The 23,599-nt window shown below is 43.9% G+C and overlaps 1 protein-coding gene across 1 annotated transcript in view; it reads right to left on the bottom strand.

The window, feature by feature from the left end:
- The window catches only part of ACACA (acetyl-CoA carboxylase alpha), a 551,747-nt gene that overhangs the window by 424,196 nt on the left and 103,952 nt on the right, over nucleotides 1-23,599 (bottom strand). The window contains exons 14-15 of the mRNA XM_083173207.1: nucleotides 1,050-1,163; nucleotides 826-939 (exon numbers count right to left, since the gene is read on the bottom strand). Of these exons, the coding sequence (XP_083029333.1) occupies nucleotides 826-939; nucleotides 1,050-1,163 (228 nt within the window). The remainder of the gene's footprint in view (nucleotides 1-825; nucleotides 940-1,049; nucleotides 1,164-23,599) is intronic.

Below are 23,599 nucleotides of genomic sequence, written 5' to 3'. Positions count from 1 at the left end.
TTAATGACTAGATAAAAAATAACTGAAATGGGGTCCTGGTCTACAAGTGGCAATGTTTCTAATTGTACACCAAACTAAGAGTAGCTAAAACAAGTTTCATGTTCCCATGGTTTAAGACCATCTGAAAAGTAGCTGCTACATTCTTAAGCAGGATAAACACTGAGAAATATATCAGCCATTCAATCAAATGGCCAATCACGAGCCTGTCGGTAAGTGTGTAGCCCCAATATGTCTGTGAATGAAAGATATATCAGTGCATCTGGCTGTGTGTACAGGCGGTTGGCATACACTGCTGCAGGGTCCGCCAATGGCTTACATGTCAACTAGGCGGGCACATGTAAATGCCTGCCCTGTTGTGACTTCAGGCACAACACATTGGGTGAAAGATGGGCAAGTGTGCATGCACCTGACATTATCAGAAAAGTTGGTGGATCGAGTGAAGGGCCAATCCATTATCCATGTGTGTGCCCAGCAGAAAATTTAATTGTATGTACTACCAGCATTTGAAATCAATGATGCTTTGCTTTAACTCATTTCCTGCATATGCTATACTGCATTATGCTATACTGGGCCTTATTTTCTTAAAAATATATATTGTCCAGCTATAATGAACTGGGGGTACCCTTAAGAATAATATGAGAACTCTATAACTAACAAAAAAACTATATGTTCTAAAAGTCCTAAACACAATTAAAGATCTCTCCTTGCCTCATAAATAATATGAAAATTGCTAAATTTTTTGTACCTGAACAATAATGTCTGCAGGTCTATTTGTTCAGGAATTGCAATAGTGATTTATAAGTGCAAGTACACCTGAAGCTTTACCTGAAGATTTTCAATGCAAAACTGATGCCCATACATATCGATGGCAGACAAAAATATGGATTCCACTTGGTTATGTCGAAGTTCATACGATGGCAAATGTGAAGCAATAAGGACCTGACAGGGAAAGGAAACATATCAAAAAGTGCCACTGGTATTTGAAGCATAAAATAAGTGCTTTAAGTTCTTTTGAATAAGTTTGGAGAAATTTTGAAGAAGCTGCATACCTGCCGTGCCCGAAGAGCCACTTTTGCATTTGTTGTTTTACTTAGCTGGGTGAGCTCTATCAAAATGTTCAGTAACTCATCTGTCAATGTAGGGTCACGACCACACAACTGATCCTAAAAATAAGAATGACATTTAGAACACTAACGTCATGAAGACATTTATATTCCACCAGTTTATACAGATGACAGGTACAGTACTTATGCCAGTCATAAAATCTAGAAATTCTATTTACATACCCATACCTCCCAACTTTCTTGTCCCCGGACCCGGGACACTGCTGAGGCGCACGCCCCCATTTTGACGCTATGGGGGCATGACCCAGAGGCTCTGTGAGCCTCTAGCCATGCCCCCAGCCCCCTGGCTGCGGGAATAGACGCTGTGCGCATGCGCACAGTGTTTATTCCCCGCTGCTTAGCAGCCGACAGGGGGGACTCCCAACAGTCCCCCCTCACCGCTGGACACTGCCGCCCGCGGGTGGGACAGCGGGACAGGCCCTAATAATCGGGACTGTCCCGCTAAAATAGGGACTGTTGGGAGGTATGCATCCCCATCGCTTGCATCCTGCATATATATATATATATATATATATATATATGTATACTGTGGTATACATTTTCTTCAGTATGGAGAATGTACAGATATATTTTCAAAATGCAATGATACTTACTCAAAACAAGCGGAGACATAGTACATAGTAATTAAGGCTGAAAAAAGATGTTAGTCCGTCGAGTTCAACCTATCTGACTTGTAACTACTGACTTAAGTAAGTCAAATCTATAGGATTCCCTTAGTGACCATTTAATTTTTGCATGAGCAGTGGCGCAGAAAGGGAATGGGTTATTTTTCCCTGGGCCCAGAATTTTTACCTGGGCATAATCGTATTGCTTGTATTGAAGCATGTGGAGCTAGTCTTATTGGTTCCACCCCGTGCTTGCTGACAGCAGCCTGACAGCTCCACCCCCACCCCCCTCAGCAGCAAACGCCCCCCTCCTCCCGCAGCAGGCAGGAACAGCATCCCCAGCAGCTGCACACCGTGCACGGACCCACTGCTGGTGCCTCAACCCGCAGAGGGACCATTTACACCGACCTCTACACTGGTCCTGACCATGTTCTACCCAGGTCAGGACATGGGCAGAGGATCCGTGTAAATGGACACGGCTTGACCCCATTTACACTGCTGCAGACCCAGATATTTCGGTGGTGTAAAAGGGGTATCATTTAGCCATATTGATTGTATTTTTAAATTTCTTAGACATAATTAAAATGTATGTAGAGATCTTTTATTAAATGTAAATGGGGTTTTCAACTTTCACATGGGAACAAGTACTGTATATAAAGTTATTGCAAAAGTATTTGAAAGACTTAAAAAAGAGGTTAAAAACACTATGCTTACAGTCACAAGTAGATGTGTTCTGATTCTTTATTTGACAGGGTTCAGAAATGCTGTGTTTCATTCCCCTTTTCTAGGTCGCTCACATCACAATGATGCCTGACTATATGGGTTTACAATCATTACACAATTATTGGCGCATCATGGAAATGTTGCACAGAAAGGTCTCCTAATTAAATTGATGAAACAGTTATGACTTTTGCCAATAAATGGCAGTAGAGCCATATCTAATATACTGTATACGTAAAGGAATATCATACACGTAGAGGCAATAAGGTAATCAATTCATAATTAATAAATGAGCAACAACTGGAGCTAATTTTCAGTTACTACTGGGATCAACAACAATAAATAATTATTGAATACAGCTAAATATCTCCAAAACATTTTTAAATACAAGACCATCTATTTTTACAAAAAAATGCATAACATATATAAAATAAAGACAACTAAAATGTAAAAATGCAATGCTCATAACACTACTATTCAGCACACTCCTAAGCTTGACATCATGGTACTGGCTGTGCTTTCCTTGAATATAACAATTTAAAATGAAAAATTGTCATTACTTTCATGGACTCTAAAAACACACACGTTTATACATGTAAAATCAGACTCACGTACTGCAGAGGCACAGTAAATGTAATGGGGTTTAGCAGCAATACTAATAATAATAATAATTAAAATATACTACTGCACAAGCCCTCCACTTTACTCTTACCTACTTCCATTCACTAAAGTTACTATTCCAACCCCCCCATAAATAAATGAAAGGGCAGGTGAAGCTACTGTATACAATAGTCATGTACAGTAAGAGGCCCTAAATCCAAACCCACCCGCAAACTATTTCACCAAACCCTTTACATAAACCACGTTGATTGACAGGAAGGATGTCCAGTGCCCAGTTATGAAGGTACTTGAATATCATACAATCCAATATACATTGCCCTTACACATACCACATAATGCAAAATGAATACTAAAGTTGGTACTTATGTATTATCTGGACTCCCATGTTAAATGCATCCCATTTTTTCATACCCCTACTATCCAACTACGCATGGAGTTGATTTTATATAGTGTGGTGAGCGCAGCGAGCCACCGTGCCCGAAGTGTGGCGAGCGCAGCGAGCCCCGCGAGGGGACACGGTCTCATAAGAAAACCGGGAGCCCAGATATTACATAAGTACCCTAAAGTTAAATAAAATGTTATTTATAGCACCATAGCTGGACCTGGCAAAACGTAGTCAAATCAGTTCTGAATTTAGGTTCAGGAGTTAAATTCATACCTGATTGACGATCTGGGAGTAGTTAGCTACTACCCAGACAGAGCTAACCCTCCCCTGTGTAAATATGTGAGAGAATCACAATTCACTCTCCTGTCGCACATTCATATGCAATTCACTGACCATCGAATGATTTTCCCTTGTCTGTAAAAATGTAAGTCTGACCCTTCCACAACTCAGATACAGGCTGGTTGTCACTGACATCACAGACCCCTCCTTCTAACTCCTGGGTACGCCGGCATAGTTCCTGATACTCCCAGAACATGGAGCGTTACCATCCCCAAATGACAACTTCCCATAACTCAAATTGTGAGGGGATTGAGTGTAAATTGTTTTGCTATTTTGCCTTATGCATGCACGCTACAATCCGTACACATGTGCCGTTGTTTGATAATTGAACGGATTCCGAATTCGCACATTAGTGATCAACTGAGAATCAGGTCCTCAGAGCAGGAGTTCACTGAGCATTCTGGAACTGAAGCGGAGCGTTTGTCTTGGCCTGTAGCCAGGTAGCTGGCAAACCTGGAGCTCAGCCAGCAGTAACTGGCAGCCCTGAATGATAATCTCCATGATCTGGAGGGGCATAGCTCACAATCAGCAGATATGAACAATCATTTGGCGATTTTTACAGTTGGTTAAAAACACATGATAATACACAGTTCCCCACAATTTCTACAACCAGCTCCCTTTAAGTACTGTACACAAAAAGATTCTTCTATACAAAAGAACTTCTAATACAGGCTTGCCTACCCTCTTGAAATTGCCAGGAGGCTCCCGAAAATCGGGAAGGTGGGCAATCCTCTCGCAAAATGCCCTGGCAGCCCCCTTCATTGCTGCACAAAATACCGGTTTTCGCGGGTCCGCGCATCATGTCATTTTAGCCCCTCCCGTAATTCGTGGAGCCTCAAATTGCATTGATTGATGACCATGGGGGCGAGGCTTGATGACATCTGTGTATCACCCTCCCTGACATGCTAATGTCGGGTCTCCACTCTGGGCCTCTCTCGGAGAGGAGTACACAAAAGTCGGCAAGTATGTTCTAATACACTATACAGACGAACCTCTGCAATTTTTTATTTAAAAACAAATACCTCCAACACAGGTTCAATGGGCATTGCAAATATGTGAGGGGAAAATTTTACACTACGTTCTAAACCTTTACAGAAAACTGTAAAGCAGCATACATTAATAATTATACACGACAAACACAAAATACAGGCACATTAATTGAATTTTTCTTGTCCTCACTCTCAAAGTCAGTGAGCAAAAGCCTGCAACCAGTTCCCTTACAAGCCTGACGTTTCCCCGTCATCCCTGTGTAATTACACACTTGAATGGCTGGACACTGAAGGAAATTGAAGGCCTGAGCTAGAAACAGCTGCCATTTTCTCTCTCCATCATGCAGCTATGATTGCTTGAGAAATGAACAGGCCCAGCTCAAACGTACTCCAAAATTCTCAGAGGAAATACGGTCCTGTGTTCAAATAATGAGATTCTTAAGGCAAGCGTTACTTGGAATTACACTAGCTAACAGTGCACTCGCCCCTCTCACAAATTAACACATATGAGATCCAAGTCCAGGATCACAGCCCTCATCATTCCTGCATTGCTTACATTTTCCCTGTTCCAGTGGGCCAGCCTGGCATGCAAAATTAATAAGGAACATAATACAGTATATGGGAGTTATTCAGCCTTTTACCGCTGAGGCTTTTGTATGCCGATTTCACAATCTGTATCTTTATGTTCTTCATATATACATTTGTCTCCCACAATATAATCCTTAGAAGCAGGAATCTATAGCGGGTATGGGTCATTGGGTCAACATGCATTGGGTCAACCACTGAAGTTCGAAATATCTTAGGTCGGCACATGAGATAGGTTGACATGGCTAAGGTGGACAGTGTTGGAAGGTCGACATAAGCATACCTCCCAACTGTCCCACTTTCTGTGGCAACAGCGACCCTCCTCCTCCCTCCTCAAAGTTGGGAGGTATGCATTAGATCGACAATGGGAAGGTAGACAGTCAAAAGGTCAACATGATTTTTTCACGTTTTTTTGTCCCAAAAGTCGACATGGAGGGTTACAGAGTATGATGTACATTGATAGTGTGGAGGGTACAGTGACATTTGTGGGTGTGTGGGGGGGTGTGTGTTGTTGAGGTGTGTGTGTGTGTGCGCAATAGTATAGTAGGTTGTTTTTGAGTCAGCGGCTCCCCACTGGCAGAGGTCACGACACAGGAAAAAAGGAGGCTTGGTAGTGATAGGGGTGTGTGTGCATAAGGGGGACTAAAGAGGAGGGTGGGGGACACTGTGCAGCTTCTGAAAGTGGGTGAGGGTCCAGCGTGGGAGTACAGGATGGTGGCCCTGAGTCAGTGTCTCCTCCTACTGGGTGGGAGTTAGGGTGCATGAGAGCAGGAGGCTGGGCTATGAGGCATGATAGGGGTATGTGGGCAAAACAGCGTCAGCGACTCCCCAGTGGTGGAAGTTACGGTTCAGTAGAGCAGGAGGCTGAGTAGTGATAGGGGTGTGTGGGCATACGGGGGACTAAAGAGGAGGGTGGGGGACATTGTGCAGCTTCTGCCAGTGGGTGAGGGTCCAGCGTGGCAGCACAGGAGTACAGGACGGTGCACCTGAGTCAGTGTCTCCTCCTACTGGGTGGGAGTTAGGGTGCATGAGAGCAGGAGGCTGGGTGGTAAAGCATGATAGGGGAATGTGGGCAACACAGGGTAAACGGGTCCCCACTGGCAGTAGTTACAGGGCAGGAGAAACAGGAGGCAGGGCAGTGATAGAGGTGTGTGGGCATGAGGGGTAGTAAAGGTTTTTGTCTGTTGCTGAGTAGGGATAGGCATTGGTGCCGATGCAATCAATGGCTGGCATTGATGGCGATTTTGCACCCTGCCATCGATAGTAGTAACATATTACTTGGATAACCATCGATTGTTGTAGCTATCGATGGTCATCAATTATATCTGACTGAATAGGCCGTGGGTCAATCAGAACTTGGTGGCGGGACTTCCGGGTGTGGGGGCGGAGCTATGCTCCGTGTCCCGGCACCTTAAAAATTTTTGAAACTTGATCGGTTCTCCTTTGCCATCTATGTAGGGAGACCATCTGGTCCTCCCACATCGATGGCAAAAGTATTCAACATCGGCCATAAACCATCGATTATTTAAAATCATTGATGGTCGATGGGCATCCCTAGCAGTGGCAAACACAGGATTTTTAGAAGGGGGTTTCCAGTATATGCCAGGTCAGTTAAAGTATTATAGATAGACCAAATGTATAATAATATACATACATACATACATACATACAGGGGCGTCAACAGCAGTGTGAGACCCCTGGGCAAGCAATGTATTGGGGCCCCTACCGATCCTCCAGCGGTAGGGGTGGGGGAAGCTTTGATGTCCCGTGGGTGGTAGGGGGTATTATATCAACCGCTCTGCATGTAGGGCCTGGATCAGTAATTTCCACTAATTACCCCTTTACTGCACAGATGGTGGGAGATGGAATGGGAGAAGGGGGCATTGGGCTGAATGAAGGGGCCCTGATACATCATTCCAGGGTGGTAGAGGATGTTTAATATGCAGAGGAGGGGTGTATAGTGGAGTGGGCTCATTATTCATAATTTTCTGGTGGGATGACAGCTTGCTTGACTGCCGATATCTCCAGTTACTGGAAATAGATTTCTTAGATTTTAATGGAATTAAAAACTAGAAAATCCCACCTACTAAATGGTATTGGGGACTAGGGGATCAGAGTTCAGGAGACAGAGCAATCTGCCCACGAGATTATAATACTACATTCCAGGTGTGTGGAGCTGGAGCAGTAACCAGCTGCTCGAAGGCTGATATCTCTGGTTCTGGGAACAGTAGAGACAAGCTACTGATGTCCCTCAAAGGAGAAGAGTCCCAGCTTTTGGAATATAACCTCAGAAAAACTCTAAATTAGAGAGAACCTGAAATATCTGACTGGGAATAACAATTAACAGGCTTGGATGGGGACCACTGCTTTGAAGTCAGATATCTCCGGTTCCTAAGGGACGATTTTTACAATTCTTGTACCCATGGAAAGAGGGGACCCTCAGCTTTCAGCTGAGGCCCCTTAGACTCCTGGGGGGTTTCTGGGTACTCAGAAACCCCCCCTGCGTGCGCTACTGCAAGTGGCACGCAAAAACCACTTAATGAAGAAGGTACACATGATTACATAACATGTACTTACAATTCCAAACAAAGATGATATAAAGTGCTGACATCTGTATATACCTAATAAACCCTTCCAGAGTGTTAATTAAAACCCCTAAAAAGGAAACTGGGGGGAGCAAGGGGAATAATACACCTCTGACTGGGAATTAAAACCCATGAAAAATACTAGAAAACCAATTCACAGCATCATTTGTAGCCAGCCTAAGGGAAACCTTTTATCCCTATAAATATCACTCTCTCTTTCTTTCGTGCCATTGCACGTCACACGTTTTTCTGAGGGTATATTCCAAAAGCTGAGACTCTCCCCCTTTGATGGACACTAGTAGCTTGTCTCTACGTTTCCGAGAACCAGAGATATCAGCCTTCTAGCAGCTGGTTACTGCTCCAGATCCCCACACCTGGTATGTAGTTTTATATACTCGTTGGCAGATTGCTCTGCCTCCTGAACTCTGATCCCCTGGTCTCCAATACCATTTGGTATTTTCGGGAACTGGAGATATCTGCAGTCAAGCAAGCTGTCCTCCCACCAGAAATTTATGAATAATAAGCCCACTCCACTATATATATTTATTATTATTATTAATATAGATTTGGTCTATCTATAATACTTTAACTGACCCGGCTTTGCTCTGCCCCTCTGAAAACCCCCTTCTGAAAATCCTGCGTTTGCCCCTGACTTATGGGTTGGTTAGTGGGTATCTTAGCTCTCTCTCACAGAGCTATTAATACTGCTTAAAGGGTGTTTTAGCAGTTTTTAGATCCCATATCTCACATGGGCCACCTTACATTGATGTTCTCCGATACTAGAAATAATTTATACCAGATAGTTCACTATTTACTGGTTTTCTAGTCTCCCTTGTTCATATATGTCTAGGTGGTTTTTGACATCTAGTGGGTATTTTAATAGAGTACACTCTATTTGCGATGGATTTTATTGTCACTTTATATCCAATATAATATTAGGAGTTATATATAGCGACTGATCATATCCAATGTACTTTATTGCCCCTTAATATATTACTGGCTTCAGTAAGCAGGGTTTGTTTTACCCTTTTTAATAGGCTTTAGAATATTGCCTATGTGAGGTCAGCCAGGACGGGGTTAATGTGTAATGACAAAGAAAAATATTCTCAGATACTGACAACTGATAATATACTAACTGGCTTCCCTGTTTAATCTCTATGAATAGCTTTAGAGTCTTGCTGATATTGGATCAGCCAGGACAGGGTTAATGAAAAATGCCAGACTTGTCAAAAATCAATATTTTCAAACATCCCTATATAGGGCTTTGTATCTACAGACACCTTCACTGATTTTCCCTGTTAGGGGCTTGAATATCTACAAACACAATTCACAGCATCATTGTTTCATTATGTAAACATTTCAATATGATTAGAAACATTTGTAGCCAGCTAAAAGGCTGACACGTGTTTCACAAGCTTAGCTTCCCCAGAGCCACAAGCCGAGTGTCTCCTGCATGTCATATTTATTAGTATAGGTCAGCCAATCACTTGGCTTTCCAGATGTCATGTGTCATTGCTCTCCAATGGGCTTCTATTTCATCTGCCCTTACTGGAGAGGCGAATTCCGTCCTATCTCCCGGCGTGCTAACCACGTGACCAGCGTGTGATGTCATCCCCTGGTCACGTGGTGTTTTTAGGACCAATCGCAGCTTGCATTCGCCGCAACCCAGAAGTTCAGGTTTCTTTTTAGTCGTCCCGGACTCTGTATATTCCATAGGGTTCGGTTTTTGTTTTCAGTTTTCTGTACTTTATCTTTTTAGTCAAGTGGTTTATTCATGTAATGGCGAGGGCGTCGTTTGTTATAAACGTGGGCATTCTTTTAGGCTTTTTACATAACGGGAATCTGTTCATATTTGCAATGAGTTATTAAGTTATGCTCTTATGTGGGTATTGTAAACCCCGGAATCTGGATACCTTTTGCAGATAGTTATGTCTCATAGTTACGGACTCTTTATGTTATTGAGCCCCGGACTCAGTATACTGCATAAGGTTAAATGTTCTTTGTGTGTTTATTCCGTTTTCCATGGTGTTTCTGTCTTATGTATTTATACTTATACATTTGTGCAGTTTCTATTTACTACTGCAGTTGCTTTTTGATATTGCTGGGGTGAGAGAATTATGGTTTCTGGGTGATACACTGGGGGAAATTTACTAAAGGAAATGTGTAAAAAATAGGTGTAAAAATAGGTGTATTTGTATCCAGAAATACACTTATTTTTGACATTTTCTATCCCGAAAATACGGCAATTCGTATTGATGTGCTATCAATACGAATTGCCGTATTTTCGGGATAGAAAATGTCAAAAATAAGTGTATTTCTGGATACAAATACACCTATTTTTACACCTATTTTTTACACATTTCCTTTAGTAAATTTCCCCCATTATGTCATTAGACCTCTTATGGGTCTTATGGTTCCCGGAATCTGAATGTATCCTTCAATACCATTGGATAATAAGTCTGTCTATTTAAATTGATGTATTGATGAGTTTGATTCATAACAAACTTAGGAGGACATATTAGGGCTTATGTTTTTAGGAATATCAATTTCTGAGATGTTGGAGAGATTTAAATCGAGAGAAATGTATAAATCTATACAGCAGAAAAGAGTGTATAGAACAATGAATATAGGTGTTTTCTGAGGAGTGAGTATTTTTATTGATTATTGTAGTTGAGGGTTATAAATATTCTTAGATATTGGTGTGGCTCTGAGTATTGATCTAACATTTGGGTGATTATATATTTATATCTGCAAATGTGCATGTGTGTAAACCATATTGGATAATAATAAATAAAATAAGATGGTTGGTGAAAAGTGAATAAAAAATCATAATAAATAAGTAAGGTGCCTGTGATGTGGGTGGGGATAGAAGAGTGAGGGGCACAGGGGATAGGGGACTACAGTGGGGGGGGGGGGGGGGGTTTGGGGAAGACATATGGAAGGTGATTGGGTGAGTATAGTGTTTGTTAAGATGGAGATTAAGTCTCCAATGTTTATTTTGAGTGTGGAATTTTGCTTCATCACTGATGTTTTGTGCAGTATTGTTTTACTGGAAATTTTTCTCCCGTGTATTTATGGAGACACCGCTGTGTGTTATATACTTATAGGACATAACTGTTATGGGATGGATTTCATGGTGTTATTTTGGTTGTAATATATCTTTTGATTTAAATATATTCTAGTTTATTCAGATGCAGTGTTGTGCTACCCCTTCAGGACCATAGTCCTTCCCACACCACATGGTGAGTATCTGATTTCTCTTTTTCTTTAGTTCCCTTTATTGGGTCCTTAAATCTTCTCCTCATATTTCTATCCAATTTATTCTTCTTTTTTTCTCTCTTTCTCCTCTTTTTTTTCTCTTTTTTTCCAAAATGTAAAAAGATTTTATTTGAGTTATGAGTTTTTACTTTTTGAGAGGTCTTCTTTTTTTTTTTTGGGGGGGGGGGGGGGGGGGGGGAGGGTTCAGAGGTATGGTAAATAACTGTTATTTTCATTTAGGCCATTCGGAGTCAGGCAATCCATCAGATAGATCATTTTTGTTTCCATTCTGAAGAGTTCTTTGTCTAGGTCACCTCCTCTTATTCCCAGTTTTATGTGGACCATTCCGAACACTTTGAGATTTTTTGTGAAACTTGAGAAAATGTTTTGCCACGGGGTCAGTGTTTTGAATTTTCTCTGGTCGTTAATGGCGTTTCGGATCGTGCTTACATGTTCCAGTATTCTTACTTTCAGGGCTCTGCCGATTTTTCCGATGTAGGATTTTCCACATGGACATTGGAGATGATATATCACCCCTATGCTGGTACATGTTATGTGATCAGTTACATTCCATTTTTTCCCAAATTTGTCAGTATAGCTTTTTGTTGTTTCCATATACTGACAGGCTTTACATTTGCCGCAGCAGTTAGAACCTTTTCTGGTTATTTCTACTTTGGGTTCTGATAGATGGCTATGTACCTTGGCTATTCTTTGTGGTCCTTGCGGCCTTGCATTAAAAAATGTCTCTTTGGGTTTTGATAGTGATTACTCCGTGCCTCTCCTTCAGATGATTCTGCTTCTGATGTGGAATAGTTTGACATATTGCTGTTGGTATTTGTTTGTCTCTGGGGTCGAATATTCCATTTAAAGATTTTGTTGGTTGCGAAATCGGTTTTGTCGCGTTGGAATTTGCGTCTTTTCCTTTCTATTATTTCTTTCTCATAGTCCTCAATTTCCTTTTTATATTTATCGTATCTTTGTTGGAATTGTTCTAAATTTTCAAAGTTCATGAGTTTCTCTCCCATTCTTGTAATTTCTTGGGTTAATTCTGTTAGGATGATTTCATCGTGTTTTATTAGTATTTTTATGAGTTCTTTTGAGCATTGTAGTAATATGGATTCCCAATTTTTCTTTAGTTCTTCTTTGGCCAGTTCATATGCCGGGAATAATCTGGGCCTCAGGCCTCTCGGAATTAAATTATGTTTTAGATAATTGTCAAATGATGTCCTGTTCCACAGGGTTTTACTCTGTTTCATAAGAGCAGATTTTAGTGAGAATAGGTTATCTGACCAATTGGTAGTTGTGTAATCAATCTGGGTTATCTGTGAAAACTGAATCTATATCACTTCTCAGTTTGTCTCGCCTGTTTTCCAAATCTTTGGCCAGGCTAAAATTGGACATGTTCGCAAGAGTAGTCGGCTTGATACAGTATGTGAGTTTGTATGATTTTAATCAAGATATTTCTTCTTTTGCGTATGTGGTGCTGGACTCCTTTTGAAAACTGTTTTCACAGTATGTATATATATGTGGGAATTAAAACCCCTAAAAAGGAAACTGGGGGGAGCAAGGGGAATAATACACCTCTGACTGGGAATTAAAACCCATGAAAAATACTACAAAACCAATTCACAGCATCATTTGTAGACAGCCTAAGGGAAACCTTTTATCCCTATAAATATCACTCTTTCGGTACTTATGTAATATGTGGGCTCCCGTTTTTCTTATGAGACCGTGTCCGCTCGCCACGCTTCGTGTACGGTAGCTCGCTGCGCTCGCCACGCTATATAAAATCAACTCCATGCGTAGTTGGATAGTAGGGGTATGAAAAAATGGGGTGCATTTAACATGGGAGCCCAGATAATACATAAGTACCACTCTTTCTTTCGTGCCATTGCACGTCACAAATGTATGTTATATGTATGTACGTCTAAAGTCTTTTTAATTCTTTAAATTTTCACAAGTCCCAGAAGAAGATCACCCTGTGAGATTCTATATATTAAAAAATCGACACAGGACGTTGGTCTCTCTTCTTTTAGTTGCAAATACCAATAAAAGTTAAATTTAAAAAATATTGTTTGAGGGCGATTCACCCTTCCCCAACAATACTGTCTCTCTTTGGTGTGCGCATCCATAGTGCAATTCTTTCTCTTTCCAGTTTCTATACTCAGAAACCCCCCCTGCGTGCGCTACTGTGTGTGCAGGGATCTGCGATTAGCGTAAGGGGGCCTGCAAATCGTGGAAGGGGGCGTGGGGGGGCTTGAATCGCGGGTAGGGGGTACGCAAATTGCGGGAGGGGGGTTGTCAGGGTATGTGAATTGCGGGGGGTTGTGGAGGTCCGTGAATCGCGGGAGGGGAGTGGGGGGTGCCGTGAAACAAGGGAGGGGGGGCGCAGGGGGGGGTGGCGCGGGGGTCCATGAATCAGGGGAGGAGGCATGAATCGCGGGAGGGGGGGGTCGTGGGGGGCTGCGAATCGCAGGGGGGTGTGGGGGGTGCCGTGAATTGCGTGAGGGGGGCGTGAATCGCAGGAGGGGGGGTCCGCGAATCGCGGGAGGGGGTCTGCAAGTTGCGGGAGGGGGGGTGTGAATCACAGGGGGTCCGCGAATCTCGGGAGGGGGGGTGCGGGAGGTGCCGAGGGGGTCCGCAAATCGTGGGAGGGGGCGCTACGGGGGGTTCCGTGAATCGTAGGAGGGGGCGGGGTCTGCAAATCGGAGGGGGGGGGCTAGAATTGCGGGAAGGGGGCGCGAATTGCGGGAGGGGGGGTCACAAATCGCAGGAGGGGGGTGCCGGGAATCACGGGAGGGGGGATTTCTATACTCAGAAACCCCCCCTGCGTGCGCTACTGTGTGTGCAGGGATCTGCGATTAGCGGGAGGGGGATATCAGGATGGAGGTGGTAGTGCAGCTTCTCCAGCAGCCAGGGCTTTTCTTGAAGCTGGCCCCTGCCCATCATAATGGGCTGCGTGTATCAGGCCAGGCCTGGCCTGCTCTTCCTGGCTGCTGCAGCTATTCTGCCTTCTGTACACTACCTCCCACCAACAAAACTGCAGGCCTGGGTGGCTACCTGATCTTTACAGAACAGGAAGACAACAAGTGGGTGAGTAATGGATGTGATATGGGGGTGGAGAGATGTGTAGCATGTACTGGGTGTAATATGGGTGAGTGGGGAGCTGTGTAGTATGTACTGGGTGTGTAGCATGCACTGGGTGTAATATGGGGGAGTGGAGCTGTGTAGCATGCACTGGGTGTAATACGGGGGAGTGAGGCTGTGTTGCATGCACTGGGTGTAATATGGGGGAGTGGGGCTGTGTAGCATGCACTGGGTGTAATATGGCGGAGTGGGGCTGTGTTGCATACACTGGATGTAATATTGGGGAGTGGGGCTGTGTAGCATGCACTGGGTGTAATATGGGGGAGTGAGGCTGTGTAGCATGCACTGGGTGTAATATGGGGGAGTGAGGCTGTGTAGCATGCACTGGGTGTAATATGGGGGAGTGGGGCTGTAAAGCATGCACTGGGTGTAATATGGGGGAGTGGGGTGTGGTATGGGGTTCAGACAGTCGGGATCCCGACAGTCATCAGCCCGACATTGGGACCCCGACTGCCCGGACTAAGACAACATGGTGAGCGCAACAAAGCCCCTTGCGGGCTCGCTGTGCTCGCCACGCTGCGGGCATGGAGGCTCACCACCTATTCTATTCTCCCTCTATGGGGGTCGTGGACCCCCACGAGGGAAAATAGCGGGTGGCCGTCGGGCACCCGGCTGTCGGCGTTTTGACAGTCGGGATCCCGACGTCGGGTAAATGACTGTCGGGATCCCTATTGTCGGGATCGCGTCTGGCACCCTGTAGCATGCACTGGGTGTAAAATTAGGGAGTGGGGCTGTGTAGCATGCACTGGGTGTAATATGGGGGAGTGGGGATGTGTAGCATGTACTAGGTCTAATATGGGGGGGGGGGTGGAGCTTTGTAGCATGCACTGGGTGTTCTATGGGGTAGTGGGGCTATGTAGCATGCACTGGGTGTACTATGGGGGAGTGGGGATGTATAGCATGTAATATTACACAAACACTGCATGTATATAATCATTCTAGAGTACGTACTGTATACTACAACTTTTTCCCCCTTTGCGCTGCTTTTAGTACTATAGTTTTTACCTGCCATTGCAGGACACACACCTGAGTGACAGAAGGTGAAGCTAGACATGCCCTTAGGGCCCCTAAAAGGCTTTATGTGGTGCAATTTGCTACCACCTGAAATATCCCTGAAACTAGGTTTTCAAAAGTATGCAAGTATGAACTACAGCTACACACTGCCTGAAGCAGTAACTGGAATCCTTCCAGGGCTCTACAGTAGCTCTGCCCCCAACACTTCTCTCATTATCTCCTTCTTCCCAGGTTCTAAAAAGGCTGCTCAGTCTGTTCCTGTAGCATCTAACTGTGGAGCACAACAAAGAGGAACTCCTACTCCCTTGCTGTCTCTCACACTGACCGCCTATCTCCTGCTGTCTCTCACTCCCTTGCCATCACTCACTGTCTCCCCTTCCCCCTGTGGTCTCTCTCAATGTACCTCTGGTCCCTTGCTTTCTCTCTGTCCCCTGTACATTTCGGTCCCTCACACTGTTCCCTGCAATCTCTCCTACTGTTCCTTTGGTCTCACACTGTCTCTCTCACTGTTCCACTGATACCCTGCAGTCCCTCCAACTGTTCCCCTCTCCTCTGTGGTCCCTCACACTGTTCTCCCGCTCTCCTGCAGCCTCTCACCCTGTTCCTTCTCTCCCCTGCGGTCTTTCTATCTCTTGTTCCGCCTCTCCTCTGCGGTCTTTCTATCTCTTGTTCCGCCTCTCCTCTGCGGTCTTTCTCAGGGGCGTAACTAGATAGTTGTAGGCCCCATAGCAAAAGTTTGTAAGGACCCCCTATTTAGCAACTGATGATGATACATGTATGTAAAACACATTACTTAGACAGTAAAGATGGGGCCCCCTTCATCTCTGGGCCCCATAGCAGCTGCACCCCTTGCACCTATGGTAGTTACGCCTTTGGTCTTTCTATCTCTTGTTCCGCCTCTCCTCTGTGGTCTTTCTATCTCTTGTTCCGCCTCTCCTCTGCGGTCTTTCTATCTCTTTTTCTGCCTCTCCTCTGAGGTCTTTCTATCTCTTTTTCCGCCTCTCCTGTGTGGTCTTTCTATCTCTTTCTATCGCTTGTTCCGACTCTCCTCTGCGGTCTTTATATCTCTTGTTCTGCCTCTCCTCTGCGGTCTTTCTATACCTTGTTCCACCTCTCATCTGCAGTCTTTCTATCTCTTGTTCTTGTTGTGTGGTCTCTCCCACTGCTCCCATTCTCCAGCACTTTTATTTGTAAGGATGAGGATGGAGTTAATTCTTATTCAAGAATACACATTTGATATGCTATTTATATGCTGTAATACCCACTTTAAAAAACAAGGCCATGTTAAAATGTACTGGTAGAAAAGCTAGGGGCCACTTGCTTGAATTTGCCCCCTAGGCTGAAAGTTGCCAGCCAGCCCCTGGTAAGAAGAACAGTGGGGTTTTGATCCTGCACAGGAACTAAAGAATGTTCAGAGGTAAGTATTTTTGCTGAGATGCGCCCAAAAATGTTATGTAAAACCAACTACCAAAATTGATTCCTTTTATAAGTGAATATAGGGTGGGTTGGTGGTGCTCCCCTGAGTCAGTACCAAACAGTAGAAAAAAGAAGACTCTTTTTTTTGGGGGGGGGGGGGGCGCACTGCTTAAATAGTTGGAACTATCCACATAAAGAAGGTAACAAACACAATTGTAGTAAAGTATAACACAGCACTCACCGGGCTGATGCGCCGGTGAGTGTGGACTGCACTCACCAGCTGTGCCCTCACTTCTGTCCGGGCTCTCTCATCCACCACCCGCTGTTTCTCATGGTGATGTGACAGAAGAAGTCTGTGACACGTGGCATCCCTCTCCCTTACAGTGGACACGGCTCTCACCAGCGCATTAGCACCCCGCTACCCTGCAATTTCTATTGATACCAGGAGGGGGTCACTTCTAACACTGGCAGCAGACAGATTTCCCACCCTGTACCAGGGGCAAATGCAGGATTTTCAGAAGGGGGTTTCCAGAGGGGCGGAGCAAAGCACGGAGATGGACACTTAGGTGACCCAGTATATGCCGGGTCAGTTAAAGTAATAATAATTATAAAAAAATATATAATTGTAATTGTTTTGACCTGGCACTCCCTATTTGAAGCTGAATTGAGTGTGCTTTCCCTACAAAAGCATATATATATATCCCGTGGGTGGTAGGGGGTATTATATCAACCACTCAGCATGAAGGGCCTGGATCAGTAATTTCCACTAATTACCCCTTTTACAGCACAGATGGTGGGAGATGGGGTGGGAGAAGGGGGCATTGGGCTGAATGAAGGGGCCCTGATACATCATTCCAGGGTGGTAGAGGATGTTTAATATGCAGAGGAGATACACCCCTCCTCTGCATATTAAACATCCTCTACCACCCTGGAATGATGTATCAGGGCCCCTTCATTCAGCCCAATGCCCCCTTCTCCCACCCCATCTCCCACCATCTGTGCTGTAAAAGGGGTAATTAGTGGAAATTACTGATCCAGGCCCTTCATGCTGAGTGGTTGATATAATACCCCCTACTCAGTGGAGTGGGCTTATTATTCATAATTTTCTGGTGGGAGGACAGCTTGCTTGAATGCAGATATCTCCAGTTCCCAGAAATAGATTTCTTAGATTTTAATGGAATTAAAAACTAGAGAATCCCACCTACCAAATAGTATTGATGACTAGGGGATCAGAGTTCAGGAGGCAGAGCAATCTGCCAATGAGAATATAAAACTACATACCAGGTGTGTGGAGCTGGAGCAGTAACCAGCTGCTGGAAGGCTGATATCTCTGGTTCTGGGAACAGTAGAGACAAGCTACTAGTGTCCCTCAAAGAGGAGAGTCCCAGCTTTCGGAATATATCCTCAGAAAAAGTCAGATAGAACCTGAAATATCTGATTGGGAACAGCAATTAACAGGCTTGGATGGGGATCACTGCTTTGAAGTCAGATATCTCCGGTTCCCAAGGGCCGATTTTTTAAATTATTTTACCCATGGAAAGAGGGGACCCTCAGCTTTCAGACTAGGGCTCTTAGACTCCTGGGGGGGGGGGGGGGGTTATGGGTACTCAGAAACCCCCCTGCATGCGCTACTGTGTACCTTAGCCCAATTCCCCCACCCCCCCCCCTCGACCTCCCTTACTCCACAGTGCTCCATTCAAACACTGGTGCTCTCATCTGCCACCCACTACATTTTTCATATGGTTGCCAGACAGTAGAAACCAGAGGTTGTGCATATCGGTCAGGACACTCGGGTCCCCCCCTCCTCTCTCCACTGTGGTGGTCCCAGTGTGTAAACTAATAAACACACTGCGTGTTAACTGCAAATCCCTGATAATTTATATGGGATTTAACCTGCTACCTCTGAATTGGGACTAAAGCTGGGTACACATCTATACAATGCCTGTTTTCTTGCAAGCGCTCGATCATACACGGGACCGACCGTCCACAAACACCAGCCGATACGCGCGTACACACCTATACAATTTGACTTGCGACGTATGATCTACTCCCGCCCAAACAATTGCAAGAAAAAGATTGTACCACTGTACACACTCTCTCGATTGACATTGTCATTGCATGATGGTTAACACCCCTGCTGCACAGGTAATTGTAGTGCCACTTAAAAAGTTCTGAAGTCTGGCAAACCGCTCTGAAGAACTGTGTTTCTGGCCGTCTACATGTAGTTAGCCGGTGGGGTGACTAGGGACAGACATACGGCAAATAGCTGGGGTGAACATCTACATGTAGTCAGCCGGCAGGGTGACTAGGGACAGACATACGGCAAATAGCTGGGGTGCGAGTCTACATGTAGTCAGCCGGCAGGGTGACTAGGGACAGACATACGGCAAATAGCCGGGGTGCTCGTCTACATGTAGTCAGCCGGCAGGGTGAATAGGGACAGACATATGGCAAATAGCTGGGCTGCGAGTCTACATTGTAGTCAGCCGTACATCTGTCCCTAGTCACCCTGCCGGCATAGTGACATTTTTATAAACTAAATAGGGTATTTCTCTTTTTATGCTCTTCGTTGGTGTTAAGGTTCATTAATACCCCGAATTTCCTCACCTCTCTGCTATGTATGTGTGGACTATGGACCCATTAGGGGTTTCAATAGCCTTTTTAGCAGAGCGTTCTTCACTTTTAGTATATGCGGCTCTCTATCAGGTCGCTAAATTCAAATTGGTCAATATTATATTTTAGTATTCTTTTTCTATTTCCCTCTATTTTTTCTTTCCTTCCCTGCTTTTGTCACCTCTTTGCCTTTTTATCTTTCTTTTTCTCTTTCTCTGGTGGAGGAACACAGTGGTTTACATGTTATTGGAACTGCGACTTTTCACCCCAAAATGGCTAAGCTATTAAATATTAAATAACTTAAATAATAACTTAAGTAATTAAATCAACAGAGGATGTTGCCAGGCTTCAAAATGATCTTGACAATCTAGATGAGTGGGCAAAAAAAGTGGAAGATGAGGTTCAATGTGGATAAATGCAAGGTTATGCACCTTGGGAGACATAACCAGTGTGCTAGTTATAACATAAGCGGGGAGGCATTGGGTAATTCAGTACTTAAAAAGGATCTAGGAGTCCAAATAGATAACAAACTGGGGTGTAGTGCTCAATGTCATATAGCAAAAAAAAAGGCCAACAGAATTCTAGCATGTATTAAAAGGGGCATGGAAACTAGGGACTCAAAAGTAATTATGCCACTGTACAAAGCATTGTTAAAACCTCACCTTGAATATGGAGTACAATTCTAGGCCGCACACTATAAAAAGGACATCATAGAATTGGAAAAAATCCAAAGAAGAGCAACAAAGCTAATTAGGGGAATGGAGAATTTAAGCTACGAAGAGAGATTAAGCAAATTCTGACTATTTACACTAGAAAAGAGATGTTTAAGGGGGGACATGCTCAACATGTACAAATTTATCAGGGGCAAATATAAAGAACTGTCAAGCACCCTTTTTACTGCTAGAAAGGAATCTAGGACACGATGGCATGAGTTTAGATGAGAAGAAAAAAGATTTTGTTCCCTTGGCAGTCAAACTTTGGAGCTCTCTTCCTGGAGAAGTGGTGTCGGCAGACACATTAAATCAAACCATACAATTTGATATTAGGCGCTGATTTATTATTCAGTACTGCTGCTGGGCCATAAGGGGGATTACCAAACCCCTTTGTGGAACAATAATGCAAAAAAGAAAAAAGAGTGGACAAGCGCTGTACTGAATATATCAATATAAATTTATGGTACTCTTTACTTAGAAGGGTGCCCATCTCGGGCATCTCGGGCATTGAATGCACTAAAAAAATCAGGTGCGATGCGACAGACGAGATGCCCGAGATTTCCCATAGGGAACAATGTTAAATGTCTCAATTGACCCGATTTTCCTGTTCAATGCCTCAATTGACCCAATTTTTCCATAGGAAACAATGTTAAATGGGCCACAGAGGCCAAATAGGCACCCTGAAGTGAATAATGGCCACCCGAATTGTTAACGCCACCCCACGATCAACGTCAACCCGAAGCGTGGCGAGCGCAGCGAGCCCGCGAGGGGCAGCGGTACGCGTCCTACGACCTTTTCATACCCCCACTATCCACGTCGGCGTAGAATTGAGAATAGAAAGTGTGGCGAGCGCAGCGAGCCACCGAGCCCGAAGCGTGGCGAGCGCAGCGAGCCCCGCGAGGGCAGCGAGCCCCGCGAGGGGCCACGGATACCTTCACAGGTATCCGCGTCCCCTCGCGGGCTTCACAGCTGTCCGCGTGCGCTCGCCACGCTTCGGGCTCGGTGGCTCGCTGCGCTCGCCACACTTTCTATTCTCAACTCCACGCCGACGTGGATAGTGGGGGTATGAAAAGGTCGTAGGACGCGTACCGCTGCGCTCGCCACGCATCGGGTTGACGTTGATCGTGGGGTGGCGTTAACAATTCGGGTGGCCATTATACACTTCAGGGTGCCTATTTGGCCTCTGTGGCCCATTTAACATTGTTTCCTATGGAAAAATCGGGTCAATTGAGGCATTGAACAGGAAAATTGGGTCAATTGAGACATTTAACATTGTTCCCTATGGGAAATCTCGGGCATCTCGTCGGTTGATCGCACCCGATTTTTTAGTGCATTCAATGCCCGAGATTTTTTACTAACGATGCCCACGATCAAAATCGTGGGCGCCCTTCTAAGTAAAGAGTACCAAATTTATTAAAAAATATATATAAAAAATATTTCAAATATAACAATTGCCCATTTTCAGACACACAAGACTTACACACATATAAGACAAACACACCCCTTGGTGGTGAACTGGTTATATAATTTCACGCAGTCAAGTTTCTTCTGTTACCCGATTAATCGGTTAGTTGGATTAGTTCTTATATAGCAACACAGTCCCCACTATATGTGCACATTGGTTAGTGGTATATTAGTTTGTAATCCAAGGAGGACTAAAGACAGCTTACTAACACTTGTAGATTTCTCCGACCAGGTAATTTTCAGGTCTTATCCAAGATGTTCAAGTGGATTGCAGCTTGCCAGTGTCCCCCTGGTGTCACCTCAACGCGTTTCTCCGCCTGGACAATCTATCAGCGGCTTCCTCAGTAGGTAGATGTGGTTAGTGGTGCGCTTCCGCCTTTTATGACGGAATTTCCCGCTTTGCGCATGCGTGCTGCGTCATGCGGGTCGCGCATCGCTTTCATTGTGCTTCCGGATGTTAACACACGTGAGTTGCGTCTTTGCGCTACCGGATGTTACACAGTGTTGGTAACGTCATTTTGGTCGTGTCAAGCAGCGTGATCGCGTCATACTCGTCATATCGCGTTCTCAATGGGCTTATATATATTGGTGCAGTATCTTTGTATCATGCGTTACAAGCCTCATTTTCATACGTGATTACGTCAGACTATCTATTCATATCCTGCGTGTCACACTTCCATCATGAAATGTTTATCAGCTCCAAGCCTCGTTTTCAGTGACTTGCTATTAGTATGCCTATTCGGCCACCATTATTATTTAGATATTTCTTTGATATACCAGTTTAATCAAACTTTTGAGCATATTATACACCACCACATAAACGGACAACAATTAACATATAACATATATAAAAATATATAATAAATACACTTTAATTCATTTGTCTTAAAAAGGAATCAATTTTTCCATAGAGCTTCAGCATGGATAATTATCCACTGCAATACATATTGGTGATAGAACGAGATTCTGTCTGAATGTAGCTTCTTCATGTAAAATTACATGTCAGAAAAATTAGTTAGTCTCTGTCCATTGGGATGTATATGTACAGAGATAACCAGTCCCTTCGGAGTATAATACTCAGATTACTATAGGGAAAATTAACATTTATAGAGATAAAAATGCGATAGAGTAAACAAATATATAAATATATTATTAAAAAATAAAAAAACATATATAAAATAATAATAAATGAAAAGATATATATAGAAATATATATATATATATATATATATAAATTGAAAAAATAAATAAAAATAAAAATAAATGAAAATGAGCAAAAAGGGAATGTGACAGTATATTGAATGTATATTATCTTGGTTATACAGGTAGTTTAAGCTATAAGTCATAAAATATGGTCGTCAAATTTCTTTATATATGTATAAATACAGAAGGAGACTTTATTTGGTACTTATGTAGTATCTGGGCTGCCGATTTTGTGATTGTATGCCTTACCTTAAGGCATACAATCAGATGCGATGCGATGCGATGCGATTCGATGCGATTTTGCATAGGATTCAATGTTAAGAAGGTCCTGTTCATTTCCCCACTATCCAAGTGGGCATAGAGTTGATTTTATATAGCGTGGCGAGCGCAGCGAGCCACCGTGCCCGAAGCGTGGCGAGCGAAGCGAGCCCCGCGAGGGTCCGCATATTTCTTAAAAAGTATTCTGTGTCCCCTCGCGGGGCTCGCTACGCTCGCCACGCTTCGGGCTCGGTGGCTCGCTACGCTCGCCACAGGTTTATATCCAACTCCATGCCCACTTGGATAGTGGGGAAAGGAAAAGGACCCCATTTTCCCATTGAATTCTATGTTAAAATGGACTCAGACCATTTTAACATTGAATCCTATGGAAAAATCTTGACCATCGCATCGCATACGATTTGGTCGCATGCGATGCGATACGATGCGATCCGATCCGATTTCTAAATCGGCAGCCCAGATACTACATAAGTACCCTTTATTTATATATAATTATATGATCTAGTTTAGTGCATATCGGAAATTAAATTCCCTCATTATAT

Source organism: Crinia signifera, chromosome 2, assembly GCF_055691185.1.
Source record: "Crinia signifera chromosome 2, ASM5569118v1, whole genome shotgun sequence".
Lineage (NCBI taxonomy): Eukaryota > Metazoa > Chordata > Amphibia > Anura > Myobatrachidae > Crinia > Crinia signifera.
This window is presented reverse-complemented; position numbering and strand designations above follow the sequence as displayed.